Below are 19701 nucleotides of genomic sequence, written 5' to 3' on the forward strand. Positions count from 1 at the left end.
ATGCTCTGCTAGCTATAGGCCCAGTATGCATACCAAATGGCATCATATCGCCTATAAAGTACACTACTTTTTACCAGGGCCCACATAGTACACTACATTTGAAAATAGGGTGCCATCTGGGACCCCAGTTTGCTGGCTGAACACAACACTGAGGTGTGGGCTGTACAGATGTGTATCACTGGGCCACTCCTCCACTGTCATCACCTTGAGCTGAGAACAGCCCCACCTCCACCCAGAGGGGCTCCAGGGAACAGGAAGTCTATTTCTGTAGTAGTAAACCAAATACAGGGAGTACTTCCTGTCTGACATTCCTGGCCTGGGCTGAGTTCCTGCTCCACTCCAACCCCAGTCACTTAAAGGCCCAGTGCAGTCATGAATGTAATTTTCCTGTTTTATATACACTTTTCCACACTATGAGGTTGGAATAATACTGTGAAATTGTGAAAATTATGATAATGCATTTTTAGTGTAAGAGCTGTTTGAAAAGACCGCCTGAAATATCAGGCCGTTTTGGTGCGATGGGTTTTTTGTCAGCCTGGTGACATCACCAGGTGGTAAATTAGTTATTATAAACCGGGTGGTTTGAGCGCTCAATGCTGATTGGCTGACAGCCATGGTATATCAGACCGTATACCATGGGTATGACAAAACATTTATTTTTACTACCTTATTGCTTAAATAGACCAATAAAAGAGTTTCAAACCTTTTTGCCACTACCAGACAGTCCTAGCTAAATTCTTGCTTGAAAAATAGCTCTTCGCTAAGAAGCTATTTTAGTTTATTTTTGGCCATTTCAATTGAAAAAAAATCACAGTAACTTAATTGATACCAAGACATTATTTGATAGAAATTGAGATACAAACTGCTGCATTGGGCCTTAAATAATTACAGTGCAGTCAGAAAGTATTCAGACCCCTTGACTTTTTCCACATTTTTTTACGCTATAGCCTTATTTTAAAATTGATTAAATCGTTTTTTCCCCTCAATCTACACACAATAACCCATAATGACAAAACAAGCAAAAACTGCTTTTTATAAATTTTTGCAAATGTATTAAAAGTACAAAACTGAAATATCACATTTACATAAGTATTCAGACCCTTTACTTAGTACTTTGTTGAAGCACCTTTGGCAGCGATTACAGCCTCGAGTCTTCTTGGGTATGACGTTACAAGCTTGGCATATATTTGGGGAGTTTCTCCCATTCTTCTCTGCAGATCCTCTCAAGCTCTGTCAAGTTGGATGGGGAGCGTCGCTGCACAGCTATTTTCAGGTCTCTCCAGAGATGTTGGCTCGGGTTCAAGTCCGGGATCTGGCTGGGCCACTCAAGGTCATTCAGAGACTTGTCCCGAAGCCACTCCTGCTGTGTGCTTAGGGTCATTGTCCTGTTGGAAGGTAAACTTCGCCCCAGTCTGAGGTCCTGAGCAGGTTGTCAAGGATCTCCCTGTACTTTCCTCCGTTCATCTTTCCCTCAATCCTGACTAGTCTCCCAGTCCCTGCCGCTGAAAAACACCCCCACAGCATGATGCTGCCACCACCATGCTTCACCATAGGGATGGTGGCAGGTTTCCTCCAGACGTGACGCTTGGCATTCAGGCCAAAGAGTTCAATCTTGGTTTCATCAGACCAGAGAATCTTGTTTCTCATGGTCTGAGAGTCTTTAGGTGCCTTTTGGCAAACTCCAAGCGGGATGTCATGTGCCTTTTACTGAGGAGTGGCTTCCGTCTGGCCACTTTACCATAAAGGCCTGATTGGTGGAGTGCTGCAAAGATGGTTGTCCTTCTGGAAGGTTCCTATCTCCACAGAGGAACTCTGGAGCTCCTTCAGTGACCATCGGGTTCTTGGTCACCTCCCTGACCAAGGCCCTTCTCCCCCGATTGCTCAGTTTGGCCAGGTGGCCAGCTCTGGGAAGTCTTGGTGGTTCCAAAACATCTTCCATTTAATAATGATGGAGGCCACTGTGTTCTTGGGGACCTTCAATGCTGCAGAAATTTTTTGGTACCCTTCCACAGATCTGCGCCTCGACACAATCCTGTCTCGGATCTCTACGGACAATTCTTTCGACCTCATGGCTTGGTTTTTGCTCCAACATGCACTGTCAACTGTGGGATCTTATATAGACAGGTGTGTGCCTTTCCAAATCATGTCCAATCAATTGAAATGACCACAGTTGGACTCCAATCAATTTGTAGAAACCTCTCAAGGATGATCAATGGAAACAGGATGCACCTGAGCTCAATTGAGTAAAAAAAACAAACTAAAAAAACTGTCACTTTGTCATTATGGAGTATTGTATGTAGATTGATGAGTATTTGTATTTATTTAATCCATTTTAGAATAAGACTAATGTAACAAAATGTGCAAAAAGTCAAATGGTCTGAATAGTTCCGAATGCACGGTAACTGTCATAAACACAGCCAATGGCTAGCTCTTTCATATTGTAATATTGCCATCACTATATTAATGGCGAAAGATTGGTCATTGAGGTCACACTGCATTGTGTGTCAGCTTTAAGACTGAGGACAATAAAGGCTATATTTGAGCCCATGGGGATTTGAACTCAATGGTCATATTTTCCATATAAAAATGTACAGAAAAAATATATACAGTTGAAGTCGGAAGTTTACATACACTTAGGTTGGAGTCATTAAAACTAGTTTTTCAACCACTCCACACATTTCTTGTTAACAAACTATAGTTTTGGCTAGTCGGTTAGGACATCTACTTTGTGCATGACAAGTCATTTTTCCAACAATTGTTTACAGACAGATTATTTCATTTATAATTCACTGTATCACAATTCCAGTGGGTCAGAAGTTTACATACACTAAATTGACTGTGCCTTTAAACAGCTTGGAAAATTCCAGAAAATGATGTCATGGCTTTAGAAGCTTCTGATAGGCTAATTGACATCATGAGTCAATTGGAGGTGTACCTGTGGATGTATTTCAAGGCCTACCTTCAAACTCAGTGCCTCTTTGCTTGACATCATGGAAAAATGAAAAGAAATCAGCCAAGACCTCAGAAAAAAAATTGTATACCTCCACAAGTCTGGTTCATCCTTGGGAGCAATTTCCAAACGCCTGAAAGTACCACGTTCATCTGTACAAACAATAGCAGGCAAGTATAAACACCACGGGACCACGCAGCAGTCATACCGCTCAGGAAGGAGACACGTTCTGTCTCCTAGAGATGAACGTACTTTGGTGCGAAAAGTGCAAATAAATCCCAGAGCAGAGCAACAGCAAAGGACCTTGTGAAGATGCTGGAGGAAACAGGTACAAAAAGTATCTATATCCACAGTAAAACAAGTCCTATATTGACATAACCTGAAAGGCCGCTCAGCAAGGAAGAAGCCACTGCTCCAAAACCGCCATAAAAAAGCCAGACTACGGTTTGCAACTGCACATGGGGACAAAGATCGTACTTTTTGGAGAAATGTCCTATGGTCTGATGAAACAAAAATAGAACTGTTTGGCCATAATAACCATCGTTATGTTTGGAGGAAAAAGGGGGTGGCTTGCAAGCCGAAGAACACCATCCCAACCGTGAAGCACGGGGGTGGCAGCATCATGCTGTGGGGGTGCTTTGCTGCAGGAGGGATTGGTGCACTTCACAAAATAGATGTCATCATGAGGAAGGAAAATGATGTGGATTTATTGAAGCAACATCTCAAGACATCAGTCAGGAAGTTAAAGCTTGGTCGCAAATGGGTCTTCCAAATGGACAATGACCCCAAGCATACTTCCAAAGTTGTGGCAAAATGGCTTAAGGACAACAAAGTCAAGGTATTGGAGTGGCCATCACAAAAGGTGTATGTAAACTTCCGACTTCAACTGTATATTTGACAAGAAAATGCCACGCAAACTGCAGGGACTCAAACATTCATCAGATAATGTACACTAATAGCCATTTTATTATTTACTTGTAGTACCTTCAATCAATCAAGTGCATATAAGAATGTTGACAGATAGCTGATAACATCCACATACAAAAAGAGAATGACAAATTGACAGTAAATACATCAGGGGAGGGGAGGAGGGGGGGTAGGTTAACTACAGAGTCTTCAGACAGCAGCTACATTCCTCATGTCCCTTTAGGGTCCTACTAGGATTTATCTTCGTCAGATGAGGCAAATATTATACGGAACATCTCCTTCAGCTAAACATCATTCTATACTCTCCTTTGCCTTGCCTGGGTAGCTACCATCTTTGTGGTCTGGCCCCTGTTGTGTTTTGCACAACACAGCACTAGATTTTGAATGAAGGAACACAAAGAATGTAACTAATGAATGGTCAGTATTTTCAACCTCATAGCAGATACCTCAGTTTGTCAAGTACAATACTATAACTCAACTTGCACTGCAATTCTACTTGAATCACTAAATTAATGAGTTTTTAGAATAGGTAGGTTTTTCGTTTTTTTAGGTAGACTATATTATTTCTGAGAGACATATTTCTACACTTTAGAGGGTATTACAGCAATGCTGTAGTACTGAAATAATTTTGTCCAGTAGACATGTCGGTCTTTGTAGGCTTATCAGAATTACAACTACACTATTGGACTAATCATCCGTTTAGTGTTAGGGCTCTTCTGCACTAGCTTTGATACTTATTCAGTTGTGTTTCTAGATTATATGGATTTATTCAATTATCCACATCAAGTTCAGTTAAATAGTATATAATGCTTATAGGCCACAAGATGGAGCTCTATTTCAAAGAGCTATTCAAAGTGACAAATCCAAGGTAAGGCAAAAATATCACCACATATAAAAGAACCTCCCAATGGTAATCATAAGAATTCATAAAGAGATTCTATATATATATGACAAGAAAATGCCACGCAAACTGCAGGGACTCAAAACAAATTAATCAGATAGTGTACACTATTATTGTTATTATTTACTTGTAGTACCTTCATCAATCAAGTGCATATAAGAATGTTGACAGATAGCTGATAACATCCACATACAAAAAGAGAATGACAGTAAATAGGTAGGTTAACTACAGAGTCTACAGACAGCAGCTACATTCATCATGTCCCTTTAGGGTCCTACTAGGACACTAATATTACCGAGAGAGATGAAGAGAGATAGATAGCATTATATAATAGTGCGTTACAAACTGCTCTCCCTTATGTTCCCACTGCTGGCCTGAGTGTTAGGCTGTGCTCCAGCATGGTTCAGGGCTTGGCGAGTCCAGGTATGCAGGTCCAGGAGAACCTGGTTCAGCTTCTCCATCCAGTCCCCTCGATCCTCCCGCGTATCTGCTGCGAACCAGCACCTGAAGAACAGAGAGATCATGGAACAGAGATTGGGTTCAACACTTAATGAGAATACTGAAATGTAATGTAAGATCTATGAAGCTAGACCACCGTCTAGGAGATACACAGACAGGCTTACTTTAGCAGTATCCATCATCCACAAAACATTCCTATTGAAGACATTCATGACCACCTGTTGTCAAGGAAATGTAATTTGCTTGTATCATAGGTGAGTAAAGTTGTTACTTTACAGTTCATACTAGACAACTATAAAAATATTATCATCTTACTTGGCCAGAGCGCTCTGGTCATCCTGTTGTGCAGTCTGGATGCCGCTGACCAGTTCAAAAGTATAAGGGCGAGCACAGGAGTCCCTCTTCACTGGCTTCACACTCTGACTAGAAGAACTAGACAGAGAGATGCTGCCTTCTGCTACCTGTAAGCATAACAGACAGGGAATGTTTTTAGAGTTCAATGACCTTAAGAAATATCAAGTCAGGGTGTAACTTGGTTTACGAGAAATAGAACCAAGAGCTCCAGTCCATAGTCATCTCTGTCAATTCAATGCCCACCTTGCTGCCCCTGTCATTGGGGTGGTTCCAATAGGACATGTGGTTTCCCTCCAGGACAAAGAAGCGTCGATGCCAAGCTCCAAATTCATTCACCACCTCAAACATGGTCTGAATGGAAGGAGAAGGGAGAAAGAAGGGGTGGGCGGAGGATGAAACACAGTAAAGAAAGTATATAGGACAGGAAAAGGACAGAGATCCCAATGACTTGGGTTGAAACAAAACAGTAACTCACAAGGAAGCCCTGGTGCTGGACGTTAGAGTGGCTATCGCTGTCCAGTCGCAGGTAGATGTTTCCCTCTAGTGGAGATAGGAAGGGTACCTGCACAGAGAGGAGGGGGAACTATCATGACATGGATGCCAGGGTTGTGCTGCTTGTAATAGTTCATCTAGCTAGGGAGGTAAACAAAACATGCAGTAGAAAGCAATATGCAATGATAGAGCAAAATACAGTCATTTGAACATACATTTATTTCTACACATTTTCATCTACCTATAGAGTACGCCATCACTGATATTGAAGCCAGTGTAGTTAAAACTAATTATTGGTTCTTGATACCAGTTTTGCTGGCCACATACTCAGAGGCATGAAATAAGTCAAATGGAGAAGCAAAGAGAAAAGGTGGCGTAAAAGTGAGTGGGAAACGTGAGTGAGAGAGCTAAACCTTTTCCTGAAACTCATCTCCCAGGAGTCTCCTGATTTTGCCTTCAAACTTCATCTGTGCACAAGTGGAGAGAGACACACCACAGTGAGGGGTAAAGGTTACATCACTAGTGACCTCACCCAGACTCTGGAAAACTTTACACCAAAAACAAACAAAAGTAATGTGAGAAAATGACGACCATCCGATCTGTATATCGCAACTGAAAGAATTACGGGTGGAAAAATCTGAAATGTGACATGATATAGATTGAACCAAATGGTAACCCACATCCTCAAGTGACAGAGTGAAACAAGCTGGCAATCAGGTGGTTCAAAATCAAAAGGATGCAAGATAAAACCATGGAATGGAGTGACAAAAAAAACAAAAAAAAACACATACATGCCCACATCTTCCCACACTGCAGGTACAGTAAAAATATCTGATACACAATCATCCAGGCTGGAGCACTGCAGCAGGTGTGACTGTGTGTGCAGCCAGGTGAGGTGAGCCTACCTTGTCCAGGGGGAACTTGCTCTGGCCCAGGGAGGCCAGGGAGATCTTGTGAGAACCAACCAGAGAGAAATGGCTGGTGCGCCGGGTGTTCAGGGCCGGCATGATAGAAGCTGTGGGCGGTTGATTCGATCCAATCAAAAACTGCCACCATTCAGGATTAATGTTATCTTCAGATAATATGCAACCAGGACAATAATACTTACATGTCACACTGTGGTTGGATCTCTGTTGAAAAGCAACGAGAAAAAGTTCAGATGAGAAACGTGTAACAGTTAAGGAAAAGGGGTTGCTGCCTATCCATCTCTCTGTTACACATGAAATGCCTGTGTGCCTTACTGCACTCTTAAATATGTCTTCTCTGATATCTGAGATCAATAGTGTCCTAACATATACATTATTCCATTTAAAAGGTTCATACAAATACATACAGTGAGTGGGACATTTCAAGTACTAGGCAGATAAGAAAGCCGATCACTCACCTTGATGGTGCTTAGAAGCTTCCTTGGGGTGACCTTAAAGAAGAACAAGTAAGATCAAAAATGAGCTTTTGTGCAGAACACTCACATGTATACTTCATTGTAATTCATAGAACACTGGACAGCATTTCTTAGTCAGAAGATTGGCTCACTCACCCTTGACCTGGAGGAGCTGCGGAGATCCACATTGCAGATGTTCCCTGAGGTGTGGGACTGAGTAATAGAAGAGTTTGTAAATAATACATACAAATTGTTAACACATTTCTCATCATTGACCCTCTATTGTAAAGATATTTACTAATACATCTGTTTTCGGTGAGACATACAGTAATATGTTCCATCTCACCAGGCTGTAGACCTCCACATCAATCTCAAAGTTAGAGCGAATGTCCTGCCTGAAGGGACATAGTACAGAATCAGTAAGTCACAGAAAGACTTGGACAGACGAGGGGTGACAGCCATTTCAGCAGTAACACAGTAGACATTACATAAGCATCTCCTTCAAGGCACGGACAGACCAGTAGGATTGCCGGCCGAGAGTACTTGGCACCTCTGAACAGTGCCGGACGTAATTTGCAACCTGATTCTACATGTAGAAATGGCGGGTGGTCCCTATAACACACGCGCCGACAGCAAGCGAATGGGGAACAAACAGCCCCCTACTGTATAGACCGACAATCGAGTTTTCACCTTTACTCCTAATGAACTAACTTCCTCCATATGTGGAACCAGTGGCGGGACTCACAGGGTGATGGAGGTGGGGAAGGAGATGGTGTCTCCATTCTGGGCGTCCGCTGCAGTGGCCAATGGGGTCGCAACAATGTTGCAGTGTCCATAGCGAATCAGGACAAAGAAATAATGAGTGGGGCGACCTTTAGGGAGGAGAGAAATATTCAGGAGAGTTGTTCTTTAATCATCTGGTATGGTTTCAAATGTGTCTTGAGCTGACCATCAATTGTACTATACTGTTTTGTGCATTTTAACCTAAATGAGCAGGCAAGCAACTAATCTCTGCAGCTGGCAGCAGAAGAGTAAATGATTCCAAATAAAATATGCAAAATAAACTTCACACTATAAAGGTGACAACATGCATAGCCTCTCGGATGGTAGGTACCTGTTCGTGTGCGGGCTGAGCAGATAAACTCCACCTTGAGAGGGAGCTGGACACTGTTGATGTGGAGTGTGCCCCTGCAGGGCTTCTGGGACATTCTGGAGTCCCCCTCACCATCACCCCCCTCTAGCTCCTCTGAGACTGAGCTCCCCCTCTCCCTCAGCCTGGTCACCTCAGCCAGCAGGGCTGCCCGCTTCTCACCTGACACAGAGTGAGACAGAGGGGACACAGTCAGATGATAATACAATGGAGACAAATCAAGAGGTTCATCATACACTCCAGAACAGAAGGATATGGCAGGGAAAGGAGAGGAATAACCATAGGACAGGGATAGAGATGAGTTTGTGTAGAAACTAACTCAGCAGACGGGAAAACTGGAATCATGGCGCTAGAAGGGGGATATGACCACTGGAGACTCACAGGAGACAAGCAGTAGTTTCTCAGCCTCTGCCTCCTCCAGGGAACCCCTGCCGTGGTCCTCGTCAGTGCAGCAGCTCAGGGCCTGCAACGTCTGATTGATGACCGTCTGCAGCTTGGCAGCCTCCTCATTCAGAACCTGACCAATCACAGGAGGACAGGATATTCATGCCACCCAGCCATACTCATTTAAATACTCTTTCTTTACACAGTGTCAGAGGCATAGTTATGTTATCCATGTGGTACATTTGTCAATGCCTTCACATAAAGGAATGTTTTGGATGATATGCTACACAGGTATTCACGCTCCATGACACAGAAGACACACACTAGACTCAACCGCTCCAAGTCGTACTACAGACCATGATCCTGTCCTTGGTGTTGACAGCGTGCTGGGGGCGGGACTTCTCAGCGGCACGCCTTTGCACCCCTGGGGTTACACTCTGAATGGCTGGCTTGGTGCTCCGTCTCTGGGTACGGTAGGCATCGATGCTGTCAATCAATCAATCACAAAACACTTTGGAGTCATCAATTACAGGTATAAATCACAAGCCAATCATATCTTTCTAAAGATTTTTATAGTCAATTAATTTTTCCAATTTCACTCGTTAACCAACCGACCCTGACCCCCGGGTGCACGTTTAGTTTTTTGCCTTAGCACCACACAGCTGATTCAAATAACCAACTCATCATCAACCTTTGATTTGAATCAGGTGTGTAGTGCTAAGGCAAAAACCAAAACGTGAACCCAGCAGGGACCCCAGGACAGAGTTTGGGAAACCCTGGTGTAGAGGACATGATGACTCACCTGTAGAGAGGGGAACTGTCGGCAGGGGGAGTGGTCAGCTCTTCAGGACTCAGAGATGGAAGGTTGGCTGGCTGACTGGCTGCAAGTCTCTGCGGGGATATCAAACACTTAAATGTCCATTTGGATGTGTAAAACATTCAAAACTTTGAAACCGCAGGGTAACACTTTCAGAATCACATTGAAGAAGGTGACCATGGCGCCCTCTGTCTGTCTGCAGAGCCTTACCATAGGGGTGACCACAGCTTCCACAGACTTGCTGAGAGGAGAGAGGATGCAGCTGGGTGGGAGGGTCAGCAGCTCATCTGCACTGGAGTCCAGTTCCCTGGTCTCTTCCAGGTCTTCACCCTCCTCAGCTTTCGCCTTGTCCAACTCGGTGTCCGTTTTCTCCTTTCTGCACATCACTGTGGCTATGCCACTGTCGTGATCCTCAGTGCCCTCCTCCTCTTCCATCCTTCCCTGGGCAGCAGCCTCCACCACATCCTCAAACATCAGGTCAATCGTCTCAGCAGTGTTGGTTTCATCTGGAGAGCTCAGCTCAGCCTCTGTGGATAAATCCCCATATGCAGTAAGTTAACATTCAGGCAAACTATTGCTCTAGTATGTCTGTGACCTGGTTTTCCCAACTTGTAACAAATATTTCAAATGGCTCATCATTTGGCTGTTCATAGTGTAAAAATAAATAAATAAATAAATTGATAAGGGTGTGAGGTGGTGGCAGTGACCCATTGAACCCATTGTTTAGAATGGTGTGCACTGCAGACAGTAAGATATTACCAATATATTTATAACCCAGGTGTGTAAGCGACTGCATGTATAGTGCCTTCAGAAAGTATTCACACCCCTTGACTTTTTCCACACTGTGTTGTGTTACAGCCTGAATTTAAAATGGTTTAATTGAGATTGTGTGTCACTGGCATACACACAATACCCCATAATGTCAAAGTGGAATTTTGTTTTTCTAAATTCTTACGAATTAATAAATTGAAAGCTGAAATGTCTCGAGTCAATTGGTACTCAACCCCTTTTATGGCAAGCCTAAAAATGTGCTTAACCAGTCACATAAGTAGCATGGACTCACTATGTGCGATAGTTTTTACCTCATCTCTGTACCCCCCCCCACACACACACACACACACACACACACACACACACAACTACAGTGCCTTCGGAAAGTATTCAGACCCCTTGACATTTCCCAATTTTTTTTTACGTTACAGCCTTATTCTAAAATTGATTAAATAGTTTCCCCCCCCCAATCTACACACAATACCCCTATAATGACAAAGCAAAAACAGATTTAGAAATTTTTGCTAAACAGAAATATCACATTTACATAAGTATTCAGACCCTTTACTTAGTACTTTGTTGAAGCACCTTTGGCAGCAATTACAGCCTCGAGTCTTCTTGGATATGACGCTACAAGCTTGGCACACCTGTATTTGGGGAGTTTCTCCCATTTTTCTTTGCAGATCCTCTCAAGCTCTGTCAGGTTGGATGTGGAGCGTTGCTGCACAGCTATTTTCAGGTCTCTCCAGAGATGTTCGATCGGGTTGAAGTCCGGGCTCTGGCTGGGCCACTCAAGGACATTCAGAGACTTGTCCCGAAGCCACTCCTGCGTTGTCCTGTTGGAAGGTGAACCGTCGCCCCAGTCTGAGGTCCTGAGCACCCTGGAGCAGGTTTTCATCAAGGATCTCTCTGTACTTTCCTCCGTTCATCTTTGCCTCGATCCTGACTAGTCTCCCAGTCCCTGCCGCTGAAAAACACCCCCACAGCATGATGCTGCCACCCCCATGCTTCACCGTAAGGATGGTGCCAGGTTTCCTCCAGACGTGACGCTTGGCATTCAGGCCAAAGAGTTCAATCTTGGTTTCATCAGACCAGAGAATCTTGTTTCTCATGGTCTGAGAGACTTTAGGTTCCTTTTGGCAAACTCTAAGCGGGCTGTCATGTGCCTTTTACTGAGGAGTGGCTTACATCTGGCCACTCTACCATAAAGGCCTTATTGGTGGAGTGCTGCAGAGATGGTTGTCCTTCTGGAAGGTTCTCCCATCTCCTCAGAGGAACTCTAGAGCTCTGTCAGAGTGACCATTGGGTTCTTCGTCACCTCCTTTACCAAGGCCCTTCTCCCCCGATTGCTCAGTTTGGCTGGGCAGCCAGCTCTAGGAAGAGTCTTGGTGGTTCCAAACTTCTTCCATTTAAGAATGATGGAGGCCACTGTGTTCTTGGGGACCTTCAATGCTGCTGAGATTTTTTGGTACCATTCCCCAGATCTGTGCCTCGACACAATCCTGTCGTCTCGGAGCTCTACAGACAATTCCTTCGACCTCATGGCTTGGTTTTTGCTCTGACATGCACTGTCAACTGTGGGACCTTATATAGACAGGTGTGTGCCTTTCCAAATCATGTCCAGTCAATCAAGTTGTAGAAACATCTCAAGGATGATCAATGGAAACAGGATGTACCGGAGCGCAATTTTGAGTCTCATAGCAAAGTGTCTGAATACTTATGTAAATAAGTTATTTCTATTTTGTATTTTTAATAGATTTGCAATAATTTCTAAAAAACTGTTTTTGCTTTGTCATTATGGGGTATTGTGTGTAGACTTCTGAGGATTCTACATAAAAATGAACTTTTAGAATAAGGCTGTAACATAAAAAAGGGGTCTGAATACTTTCCGAAGGCACCATCTGTAAGGTCCGTCAGCCGAGCAGTGAATTTCAAACACAGATTCAACCAAAAAGACCAGGGAGGGTTTCCAATGCCTTGCAAAGAAGGGCACCTATTTGTAGATGGGTAAAATAAGAAAAGCAGACATTGAATATCCCTTTGAGCATGGTTAAGTTATTAATTACACTTTGGATTGTGTATCAATACACCCAGGCACTACAAAGATACAGGCGTCCTTCCTAACTCAGTTGGCGGAGAGGAAGGAAACCGCTAAGAGATTTCACCATGAGGCCAATGGTGACTAAAACAGTTACAGAGTTTAATGGCTGTGATAGGAGAAAACTGAGGATGGATCAATAACATTGTAATTACTCCACAATACTAACCTAATTGACGGAGTGAACAGAAGGAAGACTGTACGGAATAAAAATATTCCAAAACATGCATCCTGTTTGCAACAAGGCACTCAAGTAATACTGCAAAGAAATGTGGTAAAGCGATTCACTTTTTGTCCTGAATACAATGTGTTATGTTTGGGGCAAATATGATACAACATATTACTGAGTACCACTCTCCATATTTTCAAGCATAGTGGTGGCTGCATCATGTTATGGGTATGCTTGTAATCGTTAAGGACTGGGGAGTTTATCTGGATAAAAAAGAAACGGAATGGAGTGAAGCACAGGCAAAATCCTAGAGGAAAACCAGGTTCAGTCTGCTTTCCACCAGACACTGGGAGATGGATTCACCTTTCAGCAGGACAATAACCTAAAACACAAGGCCAAATCTACACTGGAGTTGCTTACCAAGAAACAGTGAATATTCCTGAGTGGCCGAGTTACAGTTTAGACTTAAATCTACTTAAAAATCTATGGCAAGACCTGAAAATGATTGTCTAGCAATGATTAACAACCAATTTGACAGAGCATTAAGAATTTTGAAAATAATAATGTGCAAATGTTGCGCAATCCAGGTGTGGAAAGCTCTTAGACTCACCCAGAAAGACTCATAGCTGTAATCGCTGCCAAAGGTGCTTCTACAAAGTACTGATTCAGGGGTGTGAATACTTATGTAAATTATATATTTCTGTATTTAATTTTCAATCATGTGCAAAAATGTCTAAAAACATGATCTTACTTTGTCATGATGTGTAGATGGGTGAGAAAAAAAAGAGAATTTTTAATCCGCTTTGAATTCAGGCTGTAACAACAAAATGTGGAATAAGTCAAGGGGTATGAATACTTTCTAAAGGCACAGTAAGTAACCCAACTTGTTTATTTCTCACCTCACCAACTTGTGCCAACAGCCCTAGACCACATTTGTCTCACCTGACATACTCGCTCTTCTCCAGCTAGATGAGGAGTCCAGCTCACACAGGGCCGAGTCACTGATCATTTCTGGCTCCAGGGTAAAAGTGACTTTCTTTAGCTCTCTTGCCTCTGACTGCAGTTCACAAGTCTGTTCCTCATCTCTAAGCAGCTCAGAGTCTTCCTGTTCTCTGTCTGATGGAGCTGATGAGTTTGTGGTTAATCCCTGCTCTTGACCCAAAACAGAATCCCCCTCCCCTTGGTGTTCACCTTCGGCAGACGCCACACCCTGGACCTCATCTACAAGACTTTCTGCCTTCCCTTGTTCTTCAACTCCAGAAGATTCCATCTCCTCCTGCTCCTGACATAATGGGAACCCAACCTTCTCCTCTAGCAGGGACCCCACTTTCTTCTGCTCTTCACCTACAAAGTACCCCACCTCTTCAACTACAGAAGACCTCATATATCCCTCTTCTCCTCCTCTAGTGGGGATCTCATCTTTCCCTTCTCTTCCTCTATCGTGGACCCTACCTCCTCCTGACTCCATTGCTACCTGCTTATCATCTAAAAGGGAATGGCACTCATCATCCGACTGTTCACCTATATAGAACTTCACCCCCCTCTGTTTCTCACTAAGGAGTGAACCCCTTTCCTCCTGCTTGTTACTAGCAGAATACTCTGCCTTGCCCTGCTCTTTCACTACAGGACCCTCTGCTGCCTCATGTCGTTTTTCTGACAAATGTCCAGAGTGCACTCTGCCTCCTCTGCCATGTTTGTCTCCACCGCTTGTGGTGGGACATCCATGTTGTAAACTGAGGACTCTGCCACCTCACCTGTTGAATAGTCACAATCTCACACCCCTATTCTACACTGACATTTGCACAAAACTCAGATTCTTCCTTTTAGTCAGTTACATTTTTCTCAACTTTTACCGTTAAAGTGTCTACCTCCAAGCTCTTTATCTGTAATACATTGACTTCTCCTCTTGCAGCGTCTTACCAGTGTCTTGGATCGGAGGCGCCACTCCATGGATCTTAGCAGTGACAGAAGTCTCAGTAAAGCTGCCGTCCTTCACCCAGAGAGGCTCATCACCAGTCACATTGAGGTCTGCCTGCTGGACAAAAAGAAAATAGCTCAGGCCTCCAAAATATAAGCAAGCATCTTTGTTCCTCTCATGCACACATCTATGCAGCCACAGCATACACATATTACAAAAGGTACTGTGCCACTATGTGAAGGACCAGGTGAACCCTAAGCCTAATTACCATTCAAGTGACTTTGGAGAGGACAATGGTGCCTTATCAGTGACACCTGTGACATTTCGAGACACCCCGGTTTCTCCGCAGAACCAGTTACACCCAGTCCAGTGTCCATATAGGTAAACTCACATTCCATGGTTGGAACGGTGGCCACTGCAGTCTCCTGCTACGTCCAACCATCATCCGAGGGGAGGATGAGACAGGTGGGGTCACCCTCTAATGATCTCACAACAAATACCATTGTTCTATCAGGAACCGAGTACTTGAGCTCAACCAAAGAGCCACAAACATAACCCTTAAGAACAATATTCCATGACCAGACAATAGGGGAGGGTAACATCAAACTTACTTCAGCCAGTGAGGAATCAGAGAAGCGTCGCTTTAGGAAGACATTCTCTGCGATTGGCTGGGCCCTTAGGAGACACAGCTCCTCCTCCCTTTCCTGATTGGTCAGACAAATAGAAGCCTTTAGACAGACACTTCACAGGAATCTTAAGAATTGTGTAACAACATTTCAGCATTGCATACCTCTAGATAAGCTCCTGCTGTTCACAAGTTAGTTGATGAGCACACAAACCACGTCGAAAATCTTACTTCACTGCCTGGAGTGTTTGTGTGACTGTGTGTGTGTGTGTGGCACAGACCTGGCGTATACGGGAGGCTTGCTTGGAGCTGGGCGTATTACTGTCCTCGAGTTTAAGCTGTAAGTTGGTAACGGCGTTGGAGAGGGTACGGGGGTACCGGTTGCCTGGCAGAGGGCTGGCCGGAGGGGTGGTGGGGGCTTTAAACCGCTCCACCCGTGAGCTGAATTCTGCCTCACCTGAATAACAGACCAAATGCTCCTATCATACAACAATCTCCTCAGAGCAGACAAGTGTTCTCCCTCACATTCAATGACTGATAATGATGCAGTTTTTACATTGGCAAGTGAGTGTGGCACTGTGTAAAGAAGCTTTAAGGTGAATGTGTAAGAATCCTCACCAATAAGATGGTGCTCTTTGAATCCATCCTGGATTATAATGGATGGTACCCCAGACCCTGGATCAGAGAGGCATCTCTGAGCCAGTAGAGGCCCCCCTGCAAACAAAACATCCCCTGTTGGTCACTGACTTTCAATGACTACAGATCTAAGTGTTACATGGATACCATCATATTCTAATTATATGGATACTGTATACAAGCTCCAAGTTGGTTATTTTAGGAGGGAGAGTTATCAAATCAAACTTTATTTGTCACATGCGCCAAATACAACAGGTGTAGACTTTACCGTGAAATGTTTCCTTAACGAGCCCTTTCCCAACAATGCAGAGTTAAAAATTACGAAAAATTAGCTAAATAAAAATAGAAAATAGTAACACAATAAATATAAATAAAGAGGCTATATACAAGGATAGCTCTTGATCATGGGATAGTCCTTGATAATGATGACTCTGTTCCATTACGTAAGTCAGGGTTCTTCAATTCCGGTCCTGGAGGGCCGAAACACCTCTGTTTTTCATCCTCTCCTTCTAATCAGGGGCTAATTCAGACCTGGGACACCAGGTGAGTGCAATTAACTACCAGGTAGAAATAAAAAACAGAAGTGTTTCGGCCCTCCAGGACCGGAATTGATGAACCCTGACGTAAGTCATTGGACGAAGGCATCTTCTGTACGGGAACGTTTAAGAGCCCCGACGCTCGGTCTAAACATTAACACGCATCGCTTACGGTACGATTTTTGAAGCATGAGGACCTTTTCTTTCATATCGGCGAGAAATAATTTTCAAAGAACAAAAGGTTAAATTGATACACACCTTTATAGGGTCAGGGTTCCCACACGGCCATATTTTCCATGTTACAGCGCATGTTTACAGGAAAACAGACGGAAGACAGAGTGGACTACCTGTGCAAATTAGCTATGTGCATCTCCGAACACCTGTGTGTAAACCGGAAGTCGGACACCACAAACATGTTGTCGCTGAAAAATACTGCTAGCTGAAACTGTTAGACCACTGTTAGTAACTGTGTATTTTGCATTTGTGAAATTATTTGAAGTGATATTAAAGTAGAGGGATTTATATTTCCAGAACTGTACCGCATTTGAGAATTGATTCACGTTTAGATGGAGTGTTTGGCCGTTTTGGCTGCCAGAGTCAGTTTGCCTTTAAAACAGAACATGTAAGGTCCTTGGACTATAAGGAGTAACGTTAGGCTCCTTTACATTATTGGGCTATATACAAGGAGTACTGGTACCTAGTCAATGTGCAGTTGAGGTAATATGTACATGTAGGTAGGGGTAAAAGTGACTAGGCAATCAGGATAGATAATATTAATAAACAGAGTAGCAGCAGCGTATCTTATCTTACCCTCACGTCTCTGGGTTAGTTGCTGTACTCTGGAGCGGACAGAGCAGAGAGCAGGGGTGTCTGGCTTCACCTCTAGCTCTGCACAGCGGAGGCGGTCTCTTGATGAAGACTTCTTGTCAGGGCTGACGTTCTCCTCGCCCAACAACTTCAGGCGACGCCTCTTCTGAACATCATTGACCTCTAAGACAGGATAAGGAAGTTTATAATAACGGGTATGCCCCAACACTGCACTGTTAGTTAGAGGTTTGTTAGTGACACATTGACAACACACTCACCTGACGATGAGGGGACATGATCCTCTGTGTTAGACAGAGGGTCTCTCGGTCTCTTCAAATCTGTCGACAACCAACGTCGATGTTCCCTATCCATGCTCCTGTAAAATAAACACCAAATGAAGTGCAGTGCCTATGTAGTTATCGATTATGCAAATTAGGTCCAGCTAATGGACTCTGGAGCCTGCATACTGCTGCTAGCTGGCTAGCTTGGGTTAGCTAACGTAGCTAGCTGAAAATATTTCGCTAAAATGTGTAGGATATAACATCATCTTACCTCAACAGAAGTGTCCGTGAAGGTCAGGCAATAACTGGGGCAAACAAGTCACGACTGGGCATCAACTGTGGTGAAAATTCAAACGATTTTTGTTTATTCGACGCCTCTCCTACTTTGAATTTCAGCGGGTCTTTGGACGTGCGTCAGAGGTAAGTGAAAACATCACCATAAGACTACCGTAACCCCAAGCATGAGTGCGCAAGCCTTTTGGTCTTGAATTTATGGTAGACGATGAACTTCCAGAGCGGAAGAGGCAAGGAACTAACTTCATTAGAACCTTGAAGTCTCCCAAGCTCTCTATTTGTCAAATTGTCACTTACAACCAAAACAAGGCAACAGTAAACATGTTATTCCCCACGAATGATGCAGTGCCCCCCCTTTGGGCCAATTAGTGATAACAATTCAAGCTCAAACGGGACAGCAAATATACTTGTTCAAAGTTTGGAACGTCAGTTGATTACTGTAGCGCCCCCCTTGGGCCTATCAGTGTAATTTTCTTAAATGTCGGATCTCTGTCATTCACCCAAGTTTCGTCAAAATTGGGCCAGAGGTGTCTGAGATATTTTATGTGACTAACGTACGAACGGACGGAGTCAGATCCATAGTCCCCCCCTTAGATTTCATCGTGGGGGACAATAACTATGTTTTAGCTCTCCACTGTTAAAATAGAAATAAGAAATAAATAAGCTAAAGAAAAAGGACAACGCTCTCCACAGGACCTCTCCAATCAATCTTGAGAGAGAGATGTTCGTGACAGCTTGGTAAGTAAATTCTGTCGCGTATGTGTTGCCAACTCCTCAGTAAGGAAAGTAGCTATTGGCTGTCCTAAAAGTCGCTAAATGACGTCATCACATAATTTGCATAATTGGCAATGTGCATGTAATGTGATGGATGCTGTACAGTCTTGGTCAAAAGTTTTGACAATGACACAAGTATTGGTCTTCACAAAGTTTGCTGCTTCAGTGTTATGAGATATTTTTGTCAGATGTTACTATGGTATACTGAAGTTTCATTACAAGCGTCAAAGGCTTTTATTGACAATTACATTAAGTTTATGCAAAGAGTCAATATTTGCAGTGTTGACCCTTCTTTTTCAATTCCTCTGCAATCCGCCCTGGCATGCTGTCAATTAACTTCTGGGCCACATCCTGACTGATGGCAGCCCATTCTTGCATAATCAATGTTTGGAGTTTGTCAGAATTTGTGAGGTTTTGTTTGTCCACCCGCCTCTTGAGGATCAACCACAAGTTCTCAATGGGATTAAGGTCTGGAGAGTTCCCTGGCCATGGACCCAAAATGTCGATGTTTTGTTCCCCGAGCCACTTAGTTATCACTTTTGTCTTATGGCAAGGTGCTCCATCATGCTGGAAAAGGCATTGGTCATCACCAAACTGTTCTTGGATGGTTGGGAGAATAATAATAATAATATGCCATTTAGCAGACGCTTTTATCCAAAGCGACTTACAGTCATGCGTGCATACATTTTTGTGTATGGGTGGTCCCGGGGATCGAACCCACTACCTTGGCGTTACAAGCGCCGTGCTCTACCAGCTGAGCTACAGAGGACCACGAGAAGTTGCTCTCGGAGGATGTGTTGGTACCATTCTTTATTCATGGCTGTGTTCTTAGGCAAAATTGTGAGTGAGCCCACTCCCTTGGCTGAGAAGCAACCCCACACATGAATGGTCTCAGGATGCTTTACTGTTGGCATGACACAGGACTGATGGTAGCGCTCACCTTGTCTTCTCCAGACAAGGTGTTTTCCGGATGCCCC

The 19701-nt window shown here is 43.7% G+C and overlaps 1 protein-coding gene across 1 annotated transcript; it reads right to left on the reverse strand.

Moving 5' to 3' along the window:
- Nucleotides 1–3893: 3893 nt before the first annotated feature.
- Nucleotides 3894–18056, reverse strand: LOC311137075 (anillin-like). Its single transcript, XM_084171406.1, has 25 exons — nucleotides 17928–18056; nucleotides 17654–17751; nucleotides 17379–17558; nucleotides 16015–16110; nucleotides 15678–15853; nucleotides 15383–15475; nucleotides 15163–15249; nucleotides 14774–14885; nucleotides 13796–13978; nucleotides 10026–10342; nucleotides 9801–9889; nucleotides 9355–9484; nucleotides 8996–9131; nucleotides 8579–8776; nucleotides 8210–8336; nucleotides 7811–7859; nucleotides 7621–7677; nucleotides 7468–7500; nucleotides 7192–7213; nucleotides 6989–7098; nucleotides 6497–6550; nucleotides 6067–6153; nucleotides 5835–5942; nucleotides 5553–5698; nucleotides 3894–5282 (listed from the first exon to the last, which is right to left on the reverse strand). The coding sequence occupies exons 2-25, from the start codon at nucleotides 17745–17747 to the stop codon at nucleotides 5117–5119; spliced, it is 2850 nt and encodes a 949-aa protein (XP_084027532.1). The 5' UTR covers nucleotides 17748–17751; nucleotides 17928–18056; the 3' UTR covers nucleotides 3894–5116.
- Between the last annotated feature and the right edge of the window lie 1645 nt (nucleotides 18057–19701).

This window comes from Coregonus lavaretus (genome assembly GCF_964263955.1).
Source record: "Coregonus lavaretus genome assembly, chromosome: 11".
Lineage (NCBI taxonomy): Eukaryota > Metazoa > Chordata > Actinopteri > Salmoniformes > Salmonidae > Coregonus > Coregonus lavaretus.